At 36.5% G+C, this 25,314-nt stretch overlaps 1 protein-coding gene across 4 annotated transcripts in view; it reads left to right on the top strand.

The window, feature by feature from the left end:
• The window catches only part of PTPRD (protein tyrosine phosphatase receptor type D), a 2,145,247-nt gene that overhangs the window by 1,925,522 nt on the left and 194,411 nt on the right, over positions 1-25,314 (top strand). For all 4 annotated transcript variants that reach the window (XM_082611189.1, XM_082611192.1, XM_082611191.1 and 1 more), the window contains 2 exons: positions 20,913-21,101; positions 24,807-24,917. In XM_082611189.1, coding sequence (XP_082467315.1) covers positions 20,913-21,101; positions 24,807-24,917 — 300 coding nt within the window. The remainder of the gene's footprint in view (positions 1-20,912; positions 21,102-24,806; positions 24,918-25,314) is intronic.

Genomic DNA, 25,314 nt, shown 5'->3' on the forward strand with positions numbered 1-25,314 from the left:
ATCTCTCCGCTTTGCCCTCTGCACCCTTGTTGCTGTGCTCTCCTCCATGGCTCCAAAGCTTCCCCCCTCCACCACTGGCAGTCTCTGCCCGCGAAGGGGCTTCCTAGTGTGTGGAAACCTTTCCTCCTTCACAGCTCCCTCCCACTGGTGCAGGTCCAGTCCCTATTCTTTGTCTCTGTTTTTTCTTTTTCTTTTGCCCTACCCAGGTATGTGGGGAGTTTCTTGCCTTTTGGGGGGTCTGAGGTCTTCTGCCAGCGTTCAGTAGGTGTTCTGTAGGAGTTTTTCAACATGTAGATGTATTTCTGATGTATTTATGGAGAGGAAGGTGATCTCCACACCTTACTCTTCCGCCATCTTGAAGCTCCCTAAATTTTTATTTTATATTGGAATATAGGGGCGATAAACAATATTGTGTTAGTTTCAGTTGTACAGCAAAGTGATGCAGTTATACATATACAAGTATCTATTCTTTTTCCAATTATTTTCCCATTTAGGTTTTAAATGAGCTTAGTTATAAAACAGAAACACTCACAGACTTAGAGAACAAACTTATGGTTACTAGGGGAAGGGGTGGGGGCAGAGAGTGATAGATTGGGAGTTTGGGACTGACATGTACACACTGCTATATTTAAAATAGATAACCAATGAGGAACTACTGTACAGCTCAGGGAACTCTGCTCAATATTCTGTAATGTGCTTCCTTTTAAATAAGTGGTGGTAGAGGCACCTTGGTATTACCACTAGTTGTTTTCAGCTTAGGTCTTAGCTAAGATTGAAATACAACCAAAAAGTTCTACCCAAATCTCAGTATGCATTATTTTGTCTATACTTCTTTGCTTAGTTCTGCACATTGTTCTCTGTTTAATTGCAACAAGCTGGCTAGATCCCATTTCTGGTTTGGTCCATTCCAAGGCTTGATTTGACTGACTGTGTATTCACAAAGTCTGTGGTTGTTTATTACAAGTAAAGAGATGTTGCTTTGAGTGGGACTCAAAGTCAACACTGGGAGGATCTTTAAATTTGGAAATTTGAATTATTATACCTATGAATTCTATAGAAATGTTGTTAGCAATTTCCAGGGAAAACCAATTAATGATTTTCCTTCGTAGTGAAGTGATTGAAAACGATCACATCCTTTCCCACACAGGTTGGGATTTGAAGCCACTTATAGAGATTGGTTCATCAGGCTGCTAAACCATTCTGGCAGTCTTGCATCCTTTGTGATCTTTCAAAAATCATTAATTATTTTTTTTAAAGAAAGGAATGGAAAAAGATGACCTGCCATATACTCTTACCCATAATAAAAAGAGTTTTTATTTTTGAAAATAACAAATTAATGATATATGGATAATACAGGGATGGAGTTAAATGAGTTTAGTGTATAAAAACTCCCATTCTGAATGCCACTTGTTGGAGAAAAATCATATAGAGCAGAATTTTAAAAAATAATTAATGGCAAAACATATTTATTCTATGAGTCATAAGGTCTAAGGCCTGCAGAAGTTATGATCACTTAAAAAAGAGATGACCAGTTATTGGAAAATGTACCTTTGGAAATAGCAAGGAAAGAAAGAGAGAAACATACTTGAAGGAATAAGATGTCTGTTAAGCAAAAACCACCCCCAAGTTATGGTCTTATTGATTATGCTTTTAAAGGAACTTTGCCATCCAGGTATCATGGACATGCCAGGAATGAAGTTTATTCAACCTTACTTTCAATCCAGAATTGATATTTACTATTGCTGGTGTTGAATAATTGTTATGACAGCTATAGAGTAAGCTCACTACCAATTACAGGCCCATGGAAGGAATATTCCTTTCATGATTGAAAAATATGGTGTCTTCTTAAATGGGGTACAGTTCTTACCACAAATCATGTTGGAGGATGTGTATTCATGTAAGCACATGTATGTCTGTGTGTGTGTGTATAGTGGATACATTGTCAAGTAGGTCACATAACCAACTGAAATGTTTGTCGGACTTAAAAAATTTGAGAGCCACAGTTATAATACAGAACAAAGAATATAGTTTTGATTTTGCTTTTTACCTGAGACAGTGTTGTGGTATTACTGGTAAATATTAAGTATTTACTATATAACACATTGAATCATTTAATATTAGCAATACTCCAAATGTGGGAGGTACCATATGCATGTAAATACATGCACTAATATTAGAGGCTTGAAAATGTGTATAGTCTTTTGTTTTAAATACTAGAACAATATATAAGCCTATAGAACATCAAGAACACATACTTGTATATAGAGAAATGTTATTTTATATTTTTAAACATTATAGGCTGGGCCTTCAATTTTTCAAGTTCCTAGTAACACAATAAAAAATGGACAGACTTTGTTCCGCTCAACTCTGAGTGTTTCCGTATTCTGGTTTTTGCTTTGAGCTTGGTTCTGTCCAAGTTAATCAGTGATGCTTGTATTGGCATCACACTCCTAAATTAACTTAACTGGCTCTTATTAACCTCCTTCAGATGTTTCACACAGTATGTGAATGGCGATCTGAGTATAGACACACTAAGTGAACGTGTTTGAAACATTGGCACCTCTTTGGATGATTACATGGCTGGAAACAATTGTTGAGAATAGCGTACTTCTTCTTTTGGAATGATTAAAAGAAAAAAAACGTTGACTTGACATCCTAAGTTAACATTAGAGGTTTTTTGTTGTTGTTTTCTGGCTAATTTACAACTTGAATAATTTTATGCTGCCTATTTAAATAATTTCCTTTGGAGTTTATTTCTCATTAATTTTGTATTACTTCATCTTCTCTCACAGTTTGCATTGTTTTCTCATATGCCCCTCCTTGCAAAGGCAGATATTCACACATATTTTTATCTATGTCTACTTAGATCTAAAGTCTATGACTCTTGAAAAGTGTAATTACTCATCACATTTTTTTTTTGATATTTACTAGGAATAAGCAAAGATGCTATCCTATGGAAAAAAAATACTTGGAGCATTTGTCAGCAGATTACTTGATTTACAAGCACAGCATGTAGAAATATTCCTCATAATATGATGCATCATACATATACAACAAATTAGAATTACTAAAGGAAATTATTTCATCATGTAAGACCCTTAAATATGGTTATTTCCCATATTCTTCTCACTATAAATTCTTCCCTGCATCATCTCATCCATCACAGAATTCCAACTATTTTTTTCATATGAATCATACTCAAAACTATATTTTAAATCTTGAGCTTTCCCCATGTCTTCCCGAATCTCTTATATTCGGTAAAATCATCCATCCCTGCTGACCCACAGTTGTACACCAAGAAACTAGGAGACTAGAAACTTGAAACTCACTTTTTACCTCAGCTTCCCCTTAAATAAAATGAATGTTTGCTAAACCTGTGAAATATTTCTCCAAAATGTATCTAACTCATCTCTTCCATTATCTTCCCAGGAATTGTATTCAAACACAGACTTCATCATCTTACATTAAAACAAATGCAGCAACCTTTTAACTGATCTTATCTTTGCTCCCCGCCCCCCAACTAAACTCACTTAACAAAGATTATATTTTAGAATGTGAACACTGTACTCTTACTTTCTTGGTTGAAAAATATTTGGCTCCATACTTCCTACCAAATGGACCCTACAACCCTTCCAGTTTCTCACGGTTAGACAGAGCTGACCATATCTTTGTCATGCTTCCGCATAATTTGCCACGCTGTCCTCCTAATCCTGTCCCCACACAAATGCACCCAATCAGGGGCCACACTTCACCCTGAATATCCTTCTGTTTAATATCCCTGCACCTTGATCATACTCTTCCCTTTGCCTCAAAAACCCTTAACTACATTCCTGTCTGTCAAAATTCTATTCACGCTGTTAGTGTTGGCTTCCCTGATCCTTGACAAAATTCACCCCTCACCCTGTGTGCTCTCTTAGCTATTGATTCTTTCACATAGTTCCTTCTGGTCACCTGCATGTTTCCACCATTATATTGTAAGATTTTTGAGGGACTGTTCTTGGAGCCCTCAAGTGCTAAATAAACATTGTTTCATACAGAGAGTCTGAGAGGTGTTCAACAAATGTTTGTTAAATTGAACAAATAGTAATATAATTTAATGTTTGTTAAATGTGAATATAATTTTCTGCAATTAATGTAAGAATATGCTTTATACAAATGCATGTGGGGACATTATAAATCTATTTTCAGAAGGTACACTCATTTAATTTTATCATGGGCTGAATATTTAAAAGTGATTTACCTAAAATAGAAATAAAATATAGCCACTTTGTCCTTTCCATACCTCTCTCCGTCTCTTTTTCCTTTATTCCTTCCTTCAAGTTAGTGTTCATCAAGTCAAATTTTTTATGCCCTGTTTCTCAGAAGCTTGTTTACTGAGCTCACTGTTTTTGGTTCATCATAACTGCAGGTTACTAACATTTCTCATAGACTGCTGTGGGCAATGTGGATTGATCTGTTTGGATGTCTCTTGATGTCTGGGGGATCATCTCTTGTGTTCATTATCTATTTTTGAAAAAAATGGATTTATAATATGTATACATTTGTGTCTATCATAACCTTGCTTCAAAGGGATATGATTAGTTTACAGAGGAATGGTCACTATGATGGGATAAAATGTTGTGATGGCAGAACAGGAAGACATTGGCATGAGATAAGTTGATGTCAGGAGTGCAGCCTTGCCATGGACTTCTGTGCCTTTGCTAGAAGTAGACCACAGTTTTAGCTCTAAATCTCCTAACAACTCTGGAAATGAGAAAGAGAGGCCTGTGACACAGATATACAATGTCCATAAAATAAAAACAAATCTGTGCTTCAGAAAAAAAAAAAAAAAAACTCTAACTATCTCTGAAACTGAAACCAGGGGAAAAAGATTTTGTACATCGTTCTTCAGAATGAGGACATGGTCATGTTGTAAAGAATATTCTCTGCATCATATGCATGTTTAATTCTCTGCAAGATCACAGGACAGATGTTTATTAAAGTACCTCAGTGTAACCTTGGGAATTGTACCCAAAGGTAACTCAGGAAGAATTGTTTTCCAGCAAACAATAAAAAATTGTCCTGGTATCCTGGACTCTGATCTTCTAGAGAATCAGAGGATCATTTTTATGTGATGTGGAGAAGTAGATGAGATTGGATTATTTTGGTTAATTATCCGCAATTATTGCCTCTCTGGCCAAGCTGTAATAGTTTTGTTTTAGTTTTTTTTTTTTTTTTTTGCAGTCCGCGGGCCTCTCACTGTTGTGGCCTCTCCCGGTGCGGAGCACAGGCTCCGGACGCGCAGGCTCAGCGTCCATGGCTCACGGGCCCAGCCGCTCCGCGGCATGTGGGATCCTCCCGGACCGGGTCACGAACCTGCATCCCCTGCATCGGCAGGCAGACTGTCAACCACTGCGCCACCAGGGAAGCCCTGTAATAGGTTTTGTCCATCAGTTTGAGGTTCACGTCCCTGACAAGTGTAAATTAAAGGAGGACTCTGTGGTTGGTTGTGAAGTTTCAGACTTTAACATTCATCTCTGTTAAGGCCAAGTTTGCACATCATCTTAAGAAAATCCAGGAGGGTGGTAATAGGCCAGCCACCCTCTCTGTTAAAGAGGACAAAGTGAGCATCCATAATTTCAGCTTGACTTTGTATGAAGTAGGTTAGATCTCTTCTAAAATAGGATTCATGGGAAATTAAGGGAACTACCAATCTGTGCCATAAAGTACAGATATAATAACTTGAACCTGAAAAACAAGAAGAAATTATAGCCAGTGTACATTCCACTTTTAAATTTTGTTAAATTAAAAAAAAAAGACCTCTGCAAAACACCATTTGAACAATTATCTGTGATCAATCAGTTGAAACATACAGACTTTGGTAACTGAATGAGGTAATCTCTATAGACCCAGTTACTGAAAACAGTCAAACCTTCAGAATATCTACCAAAAGGCATGACTTTGACTTTAGTTGATCTGCTTAGCCGTTTTCTTCTGAAAATCACTCTGATGAGATTTGTTGTACTTGACTCTGTCGTAGGGGCTAGTATCATATATTTTATCAGCATGGCATAGTTCCCCTCAGAATTATCTCATGTTCTACAATTCATAAATTATTTTAGTGAGAAATTTTCCATTTAATATCTGACTTTTGAAGAACAACCCAGAAAAAAAAAACATTTTTCTCATTAACACTGTAAGGTTCCTGGAGTCCAGATACCTCTGATGAACTCTGCCGTGGGTTAAATAGAATAACTAAAAGTTAAATGATCAGAAATATGTCATCGTATGTTTGAACAAACAGTAGGCTCTTTGACAGGGGTGGAATATAAGTATTAAGACAAATATTATCGGAAATTCCCTGCTGGTCCAGTGGTTAGGATTTGGTGCTTTCACTGCTGGGGCCCGAGTTCCATCCCTGGTTGGGGAACTAAGATCCTGCAAGCTGCACAGCACAGCCAAATTACGAAAAAAGAAAAAAAAAATAAAAGACAAATACTATCTTCCCTGCCAGGAAATGAATTCAAAATATGAAGAAAGAATGTATGTCTGAGAGTGAAAGAGAGGTGAGGATGGGCCAACCTAGTCTTAAATCTTCTGCTGCATTTTTTTCCCTTACAACAGAAGAGGGAAACATTTAAAAACTATGTGTGTGCTAGAATGTTCTTAAATCTCTATCATATTAAAACCCATCGAGAAAATTGATATCCCAGAAAGTTTTTTTTCTAGAACCTCACTCACCATGTTTCAGGAAAGTAGCTTAGGCTTACATGAGAGTCACCAAAGATTGGCTTTATTGTGTGACTTAACTGCTATTGGCAAAGGAGCACATCTGTCAGGATTTCAACATCAAAGTTCCTATGCTGTACCCAATTGGTTCTCAGTAAATGGAAATCTATGAACTTTCAAACCCAAGTCACCAGCACCAGAGGCTAAGGCTATGATAGCCATTAGCAAAACCAAAATGGAAAATGTCTTTAACTGGGCAAACACTCTTGATTATATTTTATATGCTTCTGAGTTAATTCCTGGAAAACTATAAAATTTGCCAGTTTGATTATAATTTGCCCATGAAACGTATCATGCGCATTTTACAAAGCTGTATTGTGTATTATTTTATCTTTATAACAATAAGCACCTAAATTACACTGGGTATTTTAGGGGTCAGTGGCTGAAATACAGTTCTCACTTCCTTTAGCAAATGCACACACATTATTTGCTCAGCAGCCTCATGGCCATTATCACTGAGCAATTGAAAGAGTGTTCATCTTGCAGTAAACGTAAAACCATCCACTTGTGCTGTGGGAAGAACTGCAGGATAGGTTGGCTTTCTATGCCAGTGAATTCAAGGCTGCCATAACTTTTTCACTTGTCAAGTTGCTGTCACTTTGTTAAGGAATTAGAGATTGTATGTTTCCTAAATTTATAACAATATGTCAGTCTCTCGCAACTAAATGAAAATGAACAACTCTGGGTTGTTTTCAGTATGTAAGAAAAGGGTTTATTATATCACTAGTGAGTATCTTGTCATTGGAAACTTGTATCTATTTAATTGGCGTGTAGCATATTGAAATGCAACAACTATGAGTTATTTTCAAAGTGAGTCTTAATGGCATGTCTTCATAGGAGTACGACTCAAATTACTTTACCTTTTATTCAAAGGCATTCCCTGTCATACTCTGATATTTAGTGAGTTTCTTCTCTGGCTAGAGAGAAACTCCCCTGGCATGCTCAGCTGTCTTCAGTTTGCAGGGATTGAGTTGTTGGTGGGGAAAACTGAGGCAAATCTATGGGTATCTCCATCCCATTCTAGACTGATGCCCAGGGAGCGCCTGCCACATTGATAGTGAGGGTGCTGAGCTCATGTGTGTAGGCAGACACAGTCCTTTCTTGCCTTCACCCTGAGTCAAAGCATGTAGGGAAGCAAATGGCTTAATATATCAGCCCCTTCCATCAGTTCCTGAAGATAAAGATGGGTCACTACTCATTTGGCAGATACAGTTAATTTGTGCTCGGTGCTGTGCTCCACCCCGGGGCACCTATACTAGTGAAGAAAAGAGTCCAACCTCCAGGGATATGTGCTGTTACATAGGTGCCTCGGATGTATGTAGCTTATCAGCTTTACCTGTAACCCTTTTTCTAATTTGCTGAGTTTAACCTCTATTGAAGAAAGTCAAGCCTTTAGAATTTTATATATGGAAGCCTGATATCTCTTCTAGGAGCAAAGACTATGAGATTTCATTCATGTACTTTTTGGTGATGATTTTGTCCATTTTTGATAGCTTTTCTTCTATTTGGTTAGTTTCCAGATGTCTGAGCTTCCACTGAGTAGCAGTGTATTATTTTTGATATTTCAAAATTATTGAATAATTGTGTATCCTATGTTTGCATTTAGATATAGTATTACTTTATTTGGTAAGTTTATATCAAGAGAGAGAAAAGCTCAAAAATTGAAAAAAAGGCAAACATAGTTATATTTCTTTGGGCAGTTTTCGTATATTGACAGGTTGTGAGTCCAAAGACTTAAGACTGACAAATATAAGTAGTTCTTTTTGGTAATTCTTTGCTGTTAAATTCAGGCTCACTTTTGACATAGAAATAGAAAATTATTTCTATTTGGGGGGAGACTTCCTCCATAGATATATAATACATTCTTGAAACACAAGTTCTGTTAAAGGTTTATTCATGTGCTCTTGTAGTTTTCATTCTTTACAGTGAAACACCATATATATTTTTTTTCCACAATACCCCCCCCCAAATAAAACTGCCATTACCTCTGTTTGCAGAATCTGTCTTCTGCCTTCAGATAAATACCAGCCATAGTTCGCCTTCAAAACTATGAGAAATGCTACCAAATGGAGTTAAATGATGAAATGTTCTCTTCAGAAAATGTATTTAGACATATCTGAATCATGTTCTTTTTGTGCTTGCTTCTCTTGCCCCCATTCCCATAAATCGTTAAAGACAACAGGATGACAAACATTTGTCTTTACTGTGTTGTAGGTCCAGGGGGAGAACTGTGAAGAGGTGGAGAGAAGGGGGAAGGTAGATTTCTGAAAATTTTCAAAAACGTGGCTTAAGAAACAACTCTTGTATTTCTGAAGCAATTCTGGGGTTTAAGTCAAGTTGGCAATATTTTAGTTGGAAGGAAACTTACCAAAAAGCTCATCTTCTATCTTAAACTTTCTCAGACACTTGGGAAGAAAATTAATAAAGTGTCTATCCACTTCACATTTTCACTTCTCTAAACAAAAATCATAACTGAAAATTTTCCTTTAGAGTATTGATTTCTCTACATTTTTTTTTCATGAGCTTGAGCCTTACTCTTGAATTATTACCAAATTTTGTTCATTTGGTTGCTAATTAAATATTTCTAAGTCTTAATTTTATAGGAATTTACATATTTTCAGATCTAAAAGTTTTTTGCTATTATTATTGTTATAAATTTGATAACAGTTGAAATGTCATTTAGTTAATCTGTATTCACGGGGGCCTCTAATGAAGTACATATTTGGGAATATTTTTCAGAGTTGGGACAAAAATGCCTGCGACATGCAGCTATGCAGAAGCTTTGGGAATAAATCTTGCACAACTAAGATATTAATAAGATAACCTAAAGACTTATAAAATCTAATTTAAGTAACATAAAGTAATTATAATTTACTTACATGATTTTAAAATTTGAAACCATCTCAATTGTATAAAAAAATGGAAACTGAAAACACAGAGAACTTATTTTTCCTGAATTATTTGTAAATTGCCGACATGATACCTGCAACCTTAAGTACCGTATTTCCTCCAGACAAGGATGTTCTGTAGTTTCAACCATCCACATCAGGAAGTAAACATTGATGCATCATAACCATGTAATTCTCAGACCCCATTCACCTCATACTACATTTCAGCATTGTCCCATTTAGGTTTCATCACTGTCCCTATTCACACTTCTCTAAATGTCTTCAAAGGCTTTAGTTCAGAATTACACTTTGCCTTTGTCAATCTGCGGGAGTTCCTCAGTCTTCCTTTGACATTCCTAGTCTTTATAGTTTCGAAGATAACAAGGCTGTTATTTCATAAAATGTTCTTATTTGGGGTTTTGCTGATGTTTACTCATGATCATATTTAGATTATGAATCTTTGGCAGTAATATTATCTTAGTTCGTTCGGACTGCTATAACAAAATACCATAGACTGTGTGACTTATGAACAACAGATATTTATTTCTTATAGTTCTGTGTCTGATGAGAGCCCACTTCCTAGCTCATAGAGCATCTTCTTTACTCTGTGTCCTCACATAGAGGGGACAGAGATGTCTCTGGGGCCTCTTTTAGAGGGGCATTAATCCCATTCATACAGGCTGTGCCCTCATGACCTAATCATGTCCCAAAGGCCCCACCTCTAAATACCATCACATTGGGTGCTAGGATTAAACATACGGATTTTGGAGGAGCACAAACATTTAGTCTCTAGCAAATATCATAGAAGTGATGCTATGTTGTTTTCAGCACATGAGTTTGATTTATCCCATCATTGATATTTTTAATGTTGGTATCTTGATCAAGGCTTTTCCTATGGGGCTTCTCTGTCATAGAGTTATTCTTTTCCTTTATATTTAATCAATTCATGGCAGGAGTTACTTAGAGACTATGCCAATATGCCATTCTTGCTGAAACTTTTCAATTTATTCTTTTATAGCAGTATAGACTCACGTCTTTGTATCTTATTTAATGTTTTATAATGTGGTGATATTGTTTTTTCTTCATTATTTTTTGTTGTTATTGTTCAGATGGTCCCACATTTGGCTAATGAGAACCCCTTCAAGCTCCTTTGTCCTTTGAACATGCCCCTGTCTTTCTTTGAGTACTTCCATGTACTACATATATTCCAGGTACATCTTGTACTTTCCTCGTCCCAGTGTTGGGTGGAATTAGTCGTTTCTCCAAGAAGCTCTGTTTCTTCTCACTAGAGAGTCATATTTAGAAACCAAGACCTAGATACTAGGTATGGCCATTTCTATTGGGTATGGCTGCTCCTAGCTTCTCTCGAGTCACACAGCTAGGGAAGATGTGTTTAGTAAGCTTATATAAGGGGTGTATGTACGTGTGTATATGCACACTCATTTACAATTACGTTGATTTCTATATCAATATGTATAGTTTTAAAACCATGAGTTCATACCAGTACCTCCAGGTCCAATCCAAAACCACATGGTTCATTCTAGTTTTCTTATTTATGAAAAATTTGATCACATAAATATTTTATTTATTTTTATTTACATTCACCACAATACAGGGAGGCAGCCAGGATGAATGTTTTCCTTGGCTTTATTTGTTTTGAGTTCACTAGAATTCCTAACTGTTACAAAGCCAGCAAATAATGGAGGCAGGAGCCAAATCCAGTTCTCTTTCCATGTTAACTATTCTTTGTCTCTTTCTAAAAACAAACAAAGAAGAACGGGAATTAAATTCTTGACCCTTAGCTCTATTATGCATTTTTCCTTTTTTTTTCTTAAGAAACTTCATGATATGATTTAAATATTTATGTAAAGTGGTTAATATACAAAATAGGGAAAATTTGGACAATGTATGGGATAAGTATCATGACACCAGCTTGTTAGTAAAAATAAATTAATAGAAAGCAGTGAGCTTTGTGAAAATGGATGTTATTGGATTTTTAGTGAGTTATTTATTCCCAAGGATAAATGCATAACCCTGATTTCTAAATATTTACTTAGATATCCAAGTATTAGTAGACCTCATCCCCTCCTCCACCCCTCAATGAATTTTAGATCACAAAGAGTATGATCATTTGCTAAGGCCAAACACTAACAACAATGGGGGTTAACATAATGCCATGTGAAATTGCAGCTACCTCATTCATACAAATGATAATCTAATCTCAATGAGTTTGTATTCTGCTACACAGACAGTAGACATTACTTTGCGATTTATAGGATAATTGCATACATTGCTTCTAAATAAATTTGCTTTACTCTGTGCCAAGAATGCCTTACAACCTCCTCCATATGTGAAGACTATTTCAGAAAATGGAGCTTTTGCTCTGGAATACTCTGTGGGTTGCTGGTTAGTATGCTGAATATTTAGTAGCTGCTAATGAGACTCCTATCAGCTTATCAATGTCTAATTTCCTCTTCTTGTATGGCATAATTTTATGAGAAATCTTCAGAGACCCTTATACCCAGTAACTGCCCTTAAGAGATACCTTAATCCAGTCTGAAATAAAAGCTTCTCTGATTGATTTATGGCCATATTAAGACAAGCATACCCATCTGTACATAATAAATAGCAAAGAGGATCTTGGACTAAAAATTCTTCATATCTTGTTCATAATTATTTTGGGGGACCAGACCTTATATTTATTATTTCATTTGGAATATCATTTATTAACTGGCAGTTTCCTCCTGCTTTTGATATTTTCTTTCTGACTTAGAGTAGCCTCTGACTTATAATTAGAAAACACTTTATATATATATATATATATATTTTTTTTTTTTTTTCAGTTTCATTCATATGCATATCATTCTGATAATGGCCCAGGAACCTAACTTTGCTAGAAAATGTTGATTTAACTTTTCTTTCTTTCCCTTTTACTTTTCTGTTTTCAGCCCTTTATTCAGTTCACCTGCAGGAAGATTGATTTTGAATAATACAGTCATGATGTCAAAACAGTACAAATTATACCCTGCTACCATCTGGAATGGTGAAAATAAAAGCTTTATTTACACTGTGTTCTTTAAGAAAAGAATAATAAATGTTTTTTTCCCCTCTTCAGGGATTGTATTCTGGAAAGAAACGGTTCTTGTTTGTAGCCTGATAGCGTGGTTTATTCTGAAAGATAATGACTTGAAAACTCATTTGCTGTTCAACAAAGTAGCAAATACTCCAACTACTAACCCCTCAGCCTTCCAGCCTCTGAGACACGGATCTGTCTCCTTTCCCAGACAAAGCCATTTGGGGTAGTCATTATTGGTCCCATATTACAGAGGAGACCCCTGTGCGGTGTCAGGTTATAGGGTTGATATGCTGAATCTACTTCTGTCTACTTCTCTGGTCTGTGCACTGTCTTTGGGTGTCTGCTCAAAGCAGAAGTCCTGCCACTTACAGCCCTTCCTAGATAATGAATTAGAAATTACAGAAGGGTTAAAGACATAGGCACAGGCTGAAGTTGATATCCTTAAGGAAATTATTTGATATTTATCATCCTTTTCATAATTCCATTTCTCATCCACATTTTATTGGCTAACATACATGGCAGAATTCTGTCCTACCTGGAACCTGTGCGAAAAAGTGAGAAGTCAATTGATACATATTAAACGATTAATCGTTTTGTTATGTAAAAGTGTTTTAAAATTATTATTACATCCCATGAAACTTTAGTCCTTTCTGCTTAAAAAATAAAAGATGTCCAAGTATTTGGAATTATTTTTGTTGTGTCTTCCATTATGAGTTGACTCTGATTAAGAGTTCTATCACTGTTCATGAGGAATATTTATTCAAAGAACAGCATTTGGCATAGAGGAAACATGTTGAAGTAAAAATACACCAAATCTAGAGTTAAAAGATTTAAAAGAATTTTCTGCTCTATGTATGACTGAGACCAAGTAACAATTTTGCTGAGTCTTTGTTTTGTGTCTACAGAAAATGGTAATTATTATACCACTCTTGCCTACCTCAGGCGACCCTAATAAGTCTCAAATGGTTTCAGTGTGTTCAGTCATTCACAACAAAGCTTTGTTGTCCCAAATATTTAGTGTTATTTTTTGTTTTGGGGAACAAATCGGATGACAATATGATTTGTTTTATTTATGCTGTTTGTGTTGTTGATTAATCAAAAAGCCTAAAATCTTGTTCAGAGTGAGAAATGAGGGCTTTTACTAGCTTTTAAGAGGTTACTTGGCACATATACTACCCTCTAAATTCACTTGCATTTCTATATAATCCCTGTTTCTTTATGATTCCTGTAGAATATTTTTCCCATTTACAGTTTATTGCTGCAGCTCAAGCCTTAGAGTCACTTGCTTCTGTTCTATTTAAATCTTTTGTGGGAGCTTGGGATAGAGTAAGTACATATATGCTAATATTTTACTAGATGCCAGGCACTAGTGCCAGGCAGCACCAGGCACATTTAATGCATTATCCCATTCAATTCTCCGTCTATGCGCTGGGTACTATTTTTACTCCCAAAGAATCTAATTATCCTACAGATATAATTAAATCACAGCAATATAGAGATTCTCTGGATTACTTCATACCCAGGGCCTGGCCCAGTCTTGGCACAAAGAAGGCTTTCAGTAAATATCTGTAGAATGAGTGATGATCTACTGACAGTCCATCTATTGACAGTCCAGTAGATTTTTTTTTTGGAGTATAATTGCTTTACAATGTCGTGTTAGCTTCTGTTGTACAGCAAAGCAAATCAGCCACATGTATACCCATATCCCCCTCCCTCTTGGACCTCCCTCCTGCCCCTGCCCCCCCATCTCACCCTGGCCAGATTTTTTTTTTTTTTTTTTTTTCTTTTTGGCTGCTTTGGGTCTTTGTTGCTGCACGTGGGCTTTCTCTAGTTGTGGAGAGCAGGGCTACTCTTCGTTGCTGTGCACAGGCTCTAGGGCACGTGGGCTTCAGTAGTTGTGGCTTGCGGGCTCTAGAGTGCAGGCTCAGTACTTGTGGCGCACGGCCTTAGTTGCTCTGCGGCATGTGGGATCCTCCCTGACCGAGGATCCAACCCGTGTTCCCTGCTTTGGCAGGCGGATTCTTAACCACTTTGCCACCAGGAAGTCCCCCAGTAGATTTTTTTAAACTAGTAGTTTAAAAGGTCTTTTTCTTTTATTGTAATGCAACTTTCATAAATATGAAGACACTTTCTTATTGACCATCTTAAGACCAATATATTTACATTTTTCAAGAGGATTTTTACTGTCTTAGGTAGTACTGTATCTCTAACAGGTAAGCATGCCTTTCAACATATTTAAAGGGTATAGTACTTTATTTAAGAAAATATTCTTCATACTATCCATCTAATATTTGACTTATGTTAAGAAAAACTTCCCTTATGCAATTCTTTCATCCTTCAAAACGAAAAAAAAATGTTAGTTATGCTTCTGTAAGATTACATCATGAATGCCTAAAGCTTCAAGATACGCAGCCACTGAGAAATTTTTGCTCCTGGCAGTGAAAGAAGACCCAGAATGTCTGCCTCAACATGCAACTGAGTGATTCACTTGGATGTTATCATTAGTTTGAACATCAACAATCCCATTATTCTAAAGATAGGATAGCAGAGTAGAGGTACATATTCCATTGTGTTCTTTTAAGTTTCATTGTGTTCACACTTAAGGTTTTGTTATGTGGTTGCCATTTTGACTTGTAGGAACTTACAACCAGTATATGAGGGAAGGCTTCCTGTAAAATCAAGAAAGCAGGAACTGAGTTGTGTGTTTCTAGTGTAGCAACTGCACTAAATTAAAGAAAGAGCCAAGCATAAATTGCACATCTCAAATGATGAAAGTCGTTTGCTAATTAAATAAAACCTATGACTATAAAAATGAAGAAAGCCACCATTAACATGTATTTTTGTGAATTTATAAGTTTAATACTACTTAAGACACTGTAAAAGATAGTTTTGCCTCTTAGACTTATATTTAAATTGGGGAGACCCAATCTATAGCCACAGGACAATTAAAGAATGATTAACTGTTTAAAAAGGTGCCGTTAGGACTTCACTTCCCTGGTGGTCCTGTGGTTGGGAATCCACACTTCCACTGCAGGGGGCACAGGTTCGATCCCTGGTCAGGGAAGTAAGATCCCACAGGCCATGCAATACAGCCAAAAATATGAATAGGATAGGATAGGACAGAATAGAATAGAATTAAATTAAATTAAGTTTAAAAAGATGCCATTTAATAAGCCCAGTAGGAATTCAGAGATGTCACATGAATAAATGCAGAAATGGTTGCTCAAATTTCCTAAATATGTCTAATTGCAAGTGTTTATTGAATACGGTAATGGTTAAAAAGGAAGTAACATATAGCCCTGCCCTCTGTGAGCTTTGAAAGCTTTTAAAGTGGAGCCACTATGAACTGTTTGGTCCTCAGGAAGGTGGTTCAGAGGGATGAGTTCTCCAAGGAAAAAAAAATTTTTAAAAAGCTTATCTCTTTCTCCAGATTCACATCTTCTAATAATTCTTTTGGAAGAGCATACTGTTGATATAATTGACATGATTTTTCTTCATAAACATATTTTCTATAAATCTGAAAAATTGGAAATGTGGCATCATGACAAATGGTCTTTTATTGAAAACTTCTTTAAATCTTTTGGGACCAGAGTCAAAGAACCTGTCTGATTGACCTCACTGAATCCTAGCAAGATTAGGCAAGAGAAACTGCTTAGGGCCACCTTGGAAGGAGGCTGTGGACTTAGTAGGCAATTTAGTTTTGTGTTTGCTATCAAATAAGAGAGGTTGAGTTTTGTGGAATTGGAGCAAAAGTAAAGCATCACTGAAATTGTTTATGGTTGAACAATGAAAGTAGTTTGAGCAAATTATGCAAAAGCTATTACTTTATCATTCATAGATATCTAAAGCATAACTCCCTACAAAACAAAGTCAGGCTATTTTCCCTATACATTCCTTTAAGTCCTGGAGAGGTTAGAGGTTATTAACAAAAGTTTTACAGCAATGGGAAGTTGACTCTGAAAAATGCTGAGGTTCATTTTTCTCTTTCCTTAATGGAACTGAAAGTATCATATCAGCATGTTTTATTAAGACCCCAAACAGGTTCAAAGAATGTGCTATATTTCCAGATCTATTATAGCTGCCATTCCAAACAAAATATGTATGACTTCTACGATTCACTACACACAAGTATGTAGTAATCTGCCCTTTAATGGCCTCTGAAAATGACGGACCAAATGGCTTTAGAAGGTCAAGTCTGATTTAAATTGTTGATGAATTAGTAGCTAATCCTGCATGATTGAATATTAATATGGAACAGTAATAAGGCATTTGAAAGCTTAATGAACACATTAATGAATAGGACAAAGTGCTTTTCTTTTCACTTGTGTAAAACTTTAAAGCTACTAACATTAAGACAATTTTTTAATTTTTGCTTCTGTATTTTCCTGTAAAAGTTTGTGTGGTTAACATATAAAGGGTATTGATTTTTTTTTTTCTCAAGTTCCTGGTACTATACATTTGATGAGCTGTCAAAATTGATGTTATCAAATGGCCAAGACAGTTTTATATAAATCACCAATAAATGTAGAGGTGAAAAAAAAAAAAAGCAATTAACGTCTTCTAAACTACGCCCACTGAGATAAGCATACCAATTAGAAATTTCATTATTTCTACAGTTCATTTTATGTTGAATACTGAGTTTTATTGCCAAATACCTGACAGTCAAATTGGAAACAAACCACAACTGTCAATGTGTAACAGCACTGGCTATTTGAATCTGTTACATTGTGATGTTTCTCATGAAAATTTAATGAAGAAAGTGCATTAAAAGAGTTTCTGTGCAAAGGTGGGGGATGGATAGAATTTAATTACCCTTATTAAAAATAAGAAAGGAGCTCTCTTTACATCCTTTGTCTGATTAGTATGCAAGAAAGATTATCTTTGTTGTACACTTGTGTGTATGTAAATGGGGCTCTGGAGTGTTCTTTATGAGCTAAGAAGGAAAAGAAAGGTCATGCAAATGTATTAGACTGCTTTCCATAGGGCACAAGTCAATTTTGTCAGCTCTCCCCAAGGTGAGGTCTTCATTTCTTATAAATGGTTATTAATTCTAAATTTCTTTGGTAAGAGCCTTTAATAAGTGGCTCAACAGTCTTAAGTCTTTGACATTTGCCACTGATAGGTATAGAATATTGGCGTGGTTCTTCAGAGAGATGAACTTGTAGAAGAAAAGTAATGACTAGTAGAGCAGTGTTCATGCATGTGGATGTAACTAGTAGTTAGATGCCACAGGAGTGCCTCAATGTCCTGGGAAAGACAGAAACAGCTCAGGAATCCCAAGGTGATTTTTTATTAACTGAAGTTAATTGCTTTCAATATGGAAATTAACAACAACAAAATATAAGAGCTTTTTTAGAAACTCATTTCTATGTGTCTAAGGCAGTGCAGTTGATTTTGGGGCACTTGAGATAAATTATTTCTATCCTTTGAAGCATTCTGGGTCAATAGCTGGTGAGAGAGATTTTTTTTTTTTTTTTTTTTTTTTTGCGGTACGCGGGCCTCTCACTGTTGTGGCCTCTCCTGCTGCGGAGCACAGGCTCCGGACGTGCAGGCCCAGTGGCCATGGCTCACGGGCCCAGCCGCTCCGCGGCATGTGGGATCTTCCCAGACCGGGGCACGAACCCGTGTCCCCTGCATCGGCAGGCGGACTCTCAACCACTGTGCCACCAGGGAAGCCCGAGATGTTTAATAATATAATGTGTGTGGTACAATGGCTATTGAGCTTTTTGCTTGATTTTTTTATTTTCCCAAATAACATTAAAACTAAGCTTTAGATGTAAACACATTGACTAAAGCTTTAAAGCCATTAAAAAAAAAAGTCTGATGAAATTCAAGTGGAATAGAGTATTAAAATTAGCATAGCCTAATTTGCAAAATGCTCTTTATCTGACTTGTAATTTTTAACCTTCCCTTGGAGCCTTGAAAAATCATCTTGAAATTCCATTCTTAACCACTGTTTCTGACACTTGTCCACTGTAGACCTAGGCTTGGCTGCCAGTGTATAAGCATTCAAATAAATGGGAAGTATTACTACTGCTTCCTCAAAAGAGCCACATCTTTCAACTTAAGTAAAATGTAGCTCATCGAAGTTAACTATTTTTTTTAGTCTCTGGCCGTAATTAGCTGGTGGGACAGGAAAATATCCTCTGGTGAATCTATGTGTCAAACCCAACTGCTTCAACAACTTCTTTTGGACTTTTCATAAATCTCCCTTGGGAGAACCAGAGTCTACTTTTCCCTATTAGCGCCTTGATTTTCTCTTATAGAAACCTGGATTTAATGTTCAGGATATCTTCTCTTTCTTGGGAGCTTTAATCTTTGGTAGTATTTTGACATTCTTTTACTATTCACATTCCAAATCTCTCTCTCTAGTTCTGAACTATTCCTCTGATGAACTCTCTACCATAAGTAGTTTTCTACTATGTATAGTAGGAAACTTTTTAATCACTGTGATATATTCATATTTAGGCTTAGAAATCACTGGGGTTCTCTCAAAATCTGCCAACCCAGACTAACTTGATGGCAGGGGATTTGGATGCAAGCGAGCCATGGAGAAATTTGTATTACAGAAGGATAAACTGATGAGAATTAAAAAATGCAAGACAGTGGATTTAGGTACTTACTACTGCAGTTGATATGAGGAGGAAAAGATTAAGTCTGTTGGAGAGAGTTTTGAAAAGCTTTATTAAGAAGGTGATTTTGGTTGTGTGGCTTTCTAGAGACACGGACAGTGTACTCATTGGATATGATTTGTCTGGGGAATGGTGAGAATTTCATTGTGGGCAGAAGAAATGTTTGCTATGAGGGAGGTCATCCATGAGAGGCTGAGAAAAATGGTTCCTGATTTTAAAAGACTTCACTAGCCAGATTTAGGAGATTTGAGTTTACCCTGTAAGTATAGAGAGAGTGGGGAACACATAGATTTGATCAACAATGCAGTGGAGTCATCAAAATGTAACATTTTCCCTTGAAATTGTGCATCTTTAGCAAGACTCAGAGGATCATACCAGAAATTGTGGGAGACATCCAAGTAGAAGCTAGGTACCACACCTGATGGTTTCTGTTTTGCTCACTGGTTCTGCTTTAGAGTCATTTTGGAATTGGTGGCTGATGACAATTCATCAGAGGTCATGAGGGAATGTTGATTACATTAACGCCATGCCCAACTGGACATCAAAATGCTTCATAATAGTCTTCAAACAAACACCCAAGTTCTAATTTAGATAATTCTCACCCATATAACTAAAATTCCTTCAATGCTTGAATAGAATAATATACCTTTCTAATGCTAACTGGAAGAGCTGGCCATGCAGGGTATCAACATAATCATGCTTGAGGGACTTAAGAGGACTTTAATTTCTCAAGACCTAAGATCTGGGGCAATTTTGATGTGGGATAGGGAGAAATGAACTTTGGATGAGTTGAAGATTCAAAATTTAGGAGTTTCAACTTTTTAATGACTGAAAATGGTGTAGGCCTTTGGAATGGAAGAAAGTATTCTCTTACCCTAAGGAATGTATGTATGCGCCTGTGTTGCTTTTGTTCTTTTCTTCTTTTGTAAGGGAGACTTTCAGGTACTTTTCTGACTAATTGAAACTCTCTACAAAGGAATTCATTCAGGTTGAACCTGTGCTTGGGTGAAAAAATATACAGAGTTTTACCTAAAAGTTAAAAGAAAAACATAACAGATTTGAATACAGATAGCTTGGTCCAGCTAACCTGCTTGTTCCCCATGTCCTTGTAAAGCTAGCTCTTTTGGATCAATGGTTTTCCCTCAAGGAAAAGTTTTCTTCTCAGTGCCTGTCCTTCTGACGTTCCTTTCTTTCTGGCCAACTCAACTTGTTCCTAAAGGCTCATTTCACAGCTTCCTCTTGGTGCTCACTGACCTCAGCAGACACATACTGTAGAGTGACTTCTTCTGTGCTCCCAGAGAACTTGATCCATTCCTTGGTTATGGTTTTTTATCACACATGTCTGAGCTCTTTGTTAGGCTGTTGGCCTCTTAGACTGTTCACTGTTATGGCCAGGAACAATGTTCCTTAATGTCACAGTGCAATGCTACCTAGTTTGTGTTAGCTTCTCAACAAATGATAGGTTAATGGGAGAGGTTAATGCTCAATATCTCTTGAATCTTGGGTGTCTGACTTGATAACATGTTTGTATCACCTTTTGTCTTGCAGAGGATCAAATTCCCAGGGGCTTCCCTACCATTGACATGGGCCCACAGTTGAAGGTGGTTGAGCGTACACGCACCGCCACCATGCTTTGTGCAGCCAGTGGGAATCCGGATCCAGAAATCACTTGGTTCAAAGATTTCTTACCTGTCGACACAAGCAACAACAATGGCCGTATTAAGCAGTTACGATCAGGTAGGGTCTTGTTACTGTTTCCACAAGCGCCTAGAGAATTTTAATTTTTCTTTTTAGTTTTCTCTCTCTTTATTTTTATTTTTATTTTATTTATTTTTAATTTTTAGGTATTGATTTTTCTCCCTCTTCTCTTTCTCTGTTATTTAATGTGTTGTCCCTGTTTGTTATGTCATAGCCCGTTTCAGAGTCTGTCTTTCTTCTCCTCTCTGTGTTTTGCAGCTTCTGTTTAATCCACATTGCTCAGTGCTGTGACTGCATTTTTGATAATTTTTTAATTTACTGCTCTTCCGCAGTATTTGATGGATCCATTTTCTCCTCTTTCTTTCTTATTTCTCTGTTTTCTTTTGAAACAAATTTATTTCAACATTGGACTTCATTCAGAACTTGCAAGGAGTTCCAATGGTTATATCCATTAAAAACCAAAAATGTTCATATTAAATGCTAAAATGATTCAGTTTTATTAAAGTGTGTTTTCTCTCTCTTTTCTGCATTTGAACTCATCAAACTACCAAAGTTTAGTAAGTTTGGGCACATCTACTTTCTTTTCACTAATACATAAAACACAGAAGTGTTATCTCATGAGTAACCAGATGTATTTTTTTATAAAGTCCTTTACAAAGTACCAATGAAAGGAGGGGATTTTTATTAATATTATTATAATATTATTATGAGTATTTTCTACACATTAGCCACAGTAGTGTGCGTCCACATCAAAGATTTTTGAACCCTCCAGTGACTGGATCTACAGAAGTCTGCTTTTGGTGTAGACTCCAGCTTTTGCCTCTCTCTCTCTCTCTCTCTCTCTCTCTCTCTCTCTCTCTCTCTCTCTCTCTCTCTCTCTCTCCCCCCCTCCTCCCCTCCCTTCCTCTCCCTCCCCCCTCCCCCATCCCTCTCCCTCTCCCCCCCTCTCCTCCTTGCTACCTGTTGCCCTTTCTCCCTCTTCCATCCCCATCCCAAGTTTATTCCTTTGCTCTCTTTAGATTAAAAATAGAGATAATTCTAAATTTGTTAAGTTTTAGAGCCTGTCCCTAGGTAATTTCACAGAGATGTGTACTAGTAAGCTGTTTACTTTGGCATTGGTAGTAATATTGATACAGAATCCTAAGTTGTTTAACTGCCTGTCTTCCCAGAATTCTCAGCTTTTGACCTGTCCTGTGATGTTAAAGCGTCTTGTTAACTGCCTCTTTTGCTTGTTGTCAGCAGAATTGTGTAGATTAGCATTCTGTTATTGTAAATAAAGAATTAATTATTCACATGTAACATAGATGATTTAGTATATAAAGCTTTAACTCTGAAAAATTTGTACCAAATTATAAGGAATATAATAATATTTTTATGCTGTCTTTCTTCTCTCCGTATTTAAATCTCCAGAATCTATTGGTAAGTGCTTAGTTCTGAAGCGCACTTCACCCCCACTAATTTCCATATTCAGATTATTATTATTATTATTAATAAAATGCATGGCATGCATTTTACTAACTGTCAGTGTAGGCACCAGATTTCCTTAGTGGCGCACACACACACACATCCACGGAACTGTTATCGTAAGAACACTGTGTAGAAATAAAATAGAACACAAGTTATATCACACAAATGTAACATAGTAAGTAGCATAAGATATATCCAATGAACAGTGTTTGTTTCTAGTTTTCTTTAGTATTTCCTATAACAGTATATATATATGCATATCTATATATATACTTAAATAGATTAGCCAGTATTTTCCTCAACTATGTCTTTAAAAATATTGTTTAGTTCTTTTTTTTAAGACTATGAGGCATATAAGATATAATTCTAACCCTATATGACCCCAGACCTAAGAACTCAGTTCCTTCTCTGAGAAAGGCAATGCTGCCTATTGTGGTCTTTGCCCTCTGTGGTACTATGCAACTTGCTTTTATGATCTAATAATACTATCTAATATATTCCTGTTTTACCAGTATAGTAATTCAAGTTTCTTTTAAGACCTTATTTAATTCTGTAAATCTAATTTAATTCTTCTCCCCAGCCCTAGCCTCCTTCTTCTCGTACTAATGCTTCTTCTTTCTAATCTTATTTGCATTCATATTATCCACCCAGGTGGTACACCAATAAGAGGTAAGAGTGCTGAACTAACGTTCACAGAATGATCTTACTCATTCTTTCTGTCCTTTCATCACTCTCATATTTGTCCTGTTTTCAAAATCATTACAATAATGTCCATCAATGTTATATTTTTCCTTTGTACTGTTTGGTTATGATTGGTGACTCTCATCTTGTGAATTTTTCTTTTCTTTTTTCTTTTTCTCTTTGTTTTGTTCATTTCTTTCTTTATGAAAATGATTCTTTAAGTTGTGATATGCTTCAAAGAAAGCATATCCAGGTCTTTAGACCACAGACCAGTCACAGCGTACCATCTGTCCCTCTTTTTTTCCTTTTCTTCTTCTTCCTTTTTCCTTTTTTTCCTTTTTTTTTTCTTCTTCTTTTTCCTTTTTTTTTTTGTCCAACTGGAGAAAAAAAAAATCATTTTTTTTCTTCCTTAGCTGTTCTTGTTCTGGACCAAAGTCAAGATGGTCTGGAGAACAGTGGCAGACATGCAGAAGACAGCCTGGAACACCTGCTTTTTGTCTTTATCTTTCAAAAGGTTTTTGCTTTTGTTCTTCGATTCTTTTTTCTCTTACTGTCCTAAAAGTCAAAGAATGACTCCCCTTTCCACCTGATCACACTCGCCTACAACCTGACAGCAATGCTTTTTCCCCCCCACTTCTTTTTTTCTTGGATTACTCGCTTCTGGATTTTTCGATCTTCTGTCCTTCAGGCTCTGGAGACAAAAGGTGCTGAGTATTCTTGGTGGTATGTGGATTGCTGGTTTTTTAGACTTTGACTCAGTGTGCATTTCTTTTATAATTCTTGTTTTGTATTTTTCTTGGGGTTTTGTGACACCACACTGCTAATCCCACTGGTGGATTTTGATGGGTGTCTTAGGGGATCCGTCTCGAGGTCCTCAAGCAGTGGTTGGTTGGCCCTCCGGGCTGGCATAGGCCGTGCTTTTTAAGTTTTTCAGAAAACCTTCTAATTCAACTACTCTTTGTTTTTCAGCAAACATAATAAATGATTGTAAGTCGTGGCAAACTGGTCTTTCTTTTCTTAAAAATCTGCATGTCTTAAGGGAGTTTTGTTTCTTTAAGTAATATTTTCATGATATATAATAACTAATTTTATTTTTTTTGCTTCATGCAGCCTTTTTTGTGCTTGCTGCGTATTTTTGGCTATCTTCAGCAGAAGACTTTCTTGAAAACCCAGCCTGGTTTTTTTTGAGCATACTTCTCTTTTGCGCCACTTTTGTTACCAAAATGAAACAAAACAAAACCAAAAATTAATCTTTTGTTTGATTTAAAAGCCATACTTCCTTGAAGCAGTCTCACCCATCTTCATTTTATTAGTCTAGGAAATAAGCGTGTTAATTATGAGTAGAATTCTTGCTTGGGAAAAGATATATTGTTCTTTTTATGCTAGCATTGATGATGTAAAAAATTTTTAAAAAATAATCTCTATATGTTTTTCTCATCGCATCATTTTCTGTCTGTGCACCTTAGCAAGAGATTGAATCGACGTTGAGCGGATCTTCCTGTGCAGGGCTTTTCATATTGTTAAGAGGTTTAGCTTGCTGCACCGAGAAAGCCTTCTCTGACCATCTCTTTGGCAATATATTTTATATCCATACAGGAGCCCTTCAGATCGAACAGAGTGAAGAATCTGACCAAGGAAAATATGAATGTGTTGCCACCAACAGCGCGGGCACTCGCTATTCTGCCCCTGCCAATTTATATGTCAGAGGTAGGAATGACGTAACCCTGGTATCGCGTCTTCATTCAGGATCAGGGGGAGTTGAGATACCCACAGGGTCTGTGTGACTATGTCAGGATTTAATGAGCCGATGTGCTAATAGTGGCAGTAGCTGAAGCATTTTAGTGGGTAGAAAATTAAACATTTTAAATACATGGTTAAGGAAAAAAGTGACAACTTTTGAGTAAAATCTATCCTGTGGCTTGAAGTTTGTAAGTATATTTGCATTTTTACATCTTGATTTCTATTTTAAGTGCATTGATTGAACTGTGCTTTGCATTGGTTTGAGGTTTTCTTCTTCTTTTCCTTCTTTTTTTCTGCTGCTGTTACTCTTCTGTTTCCTTATCAAACTCTGAAATAATTGCTTGGTGTGCGACTAATCAGTTCT

This window comes from Mesoplodon mirus (assembly GCF_964341445.2).
Source record: "Mesoplodon mirus genome assembly, chromosome: 1".
Lineage (NCBI taxonomy): Eukaryota > Metazoa > Chordata > Mammalia > Artiodactyla > Ziphiidae > Mesoplodon > Mesoplodon mirus.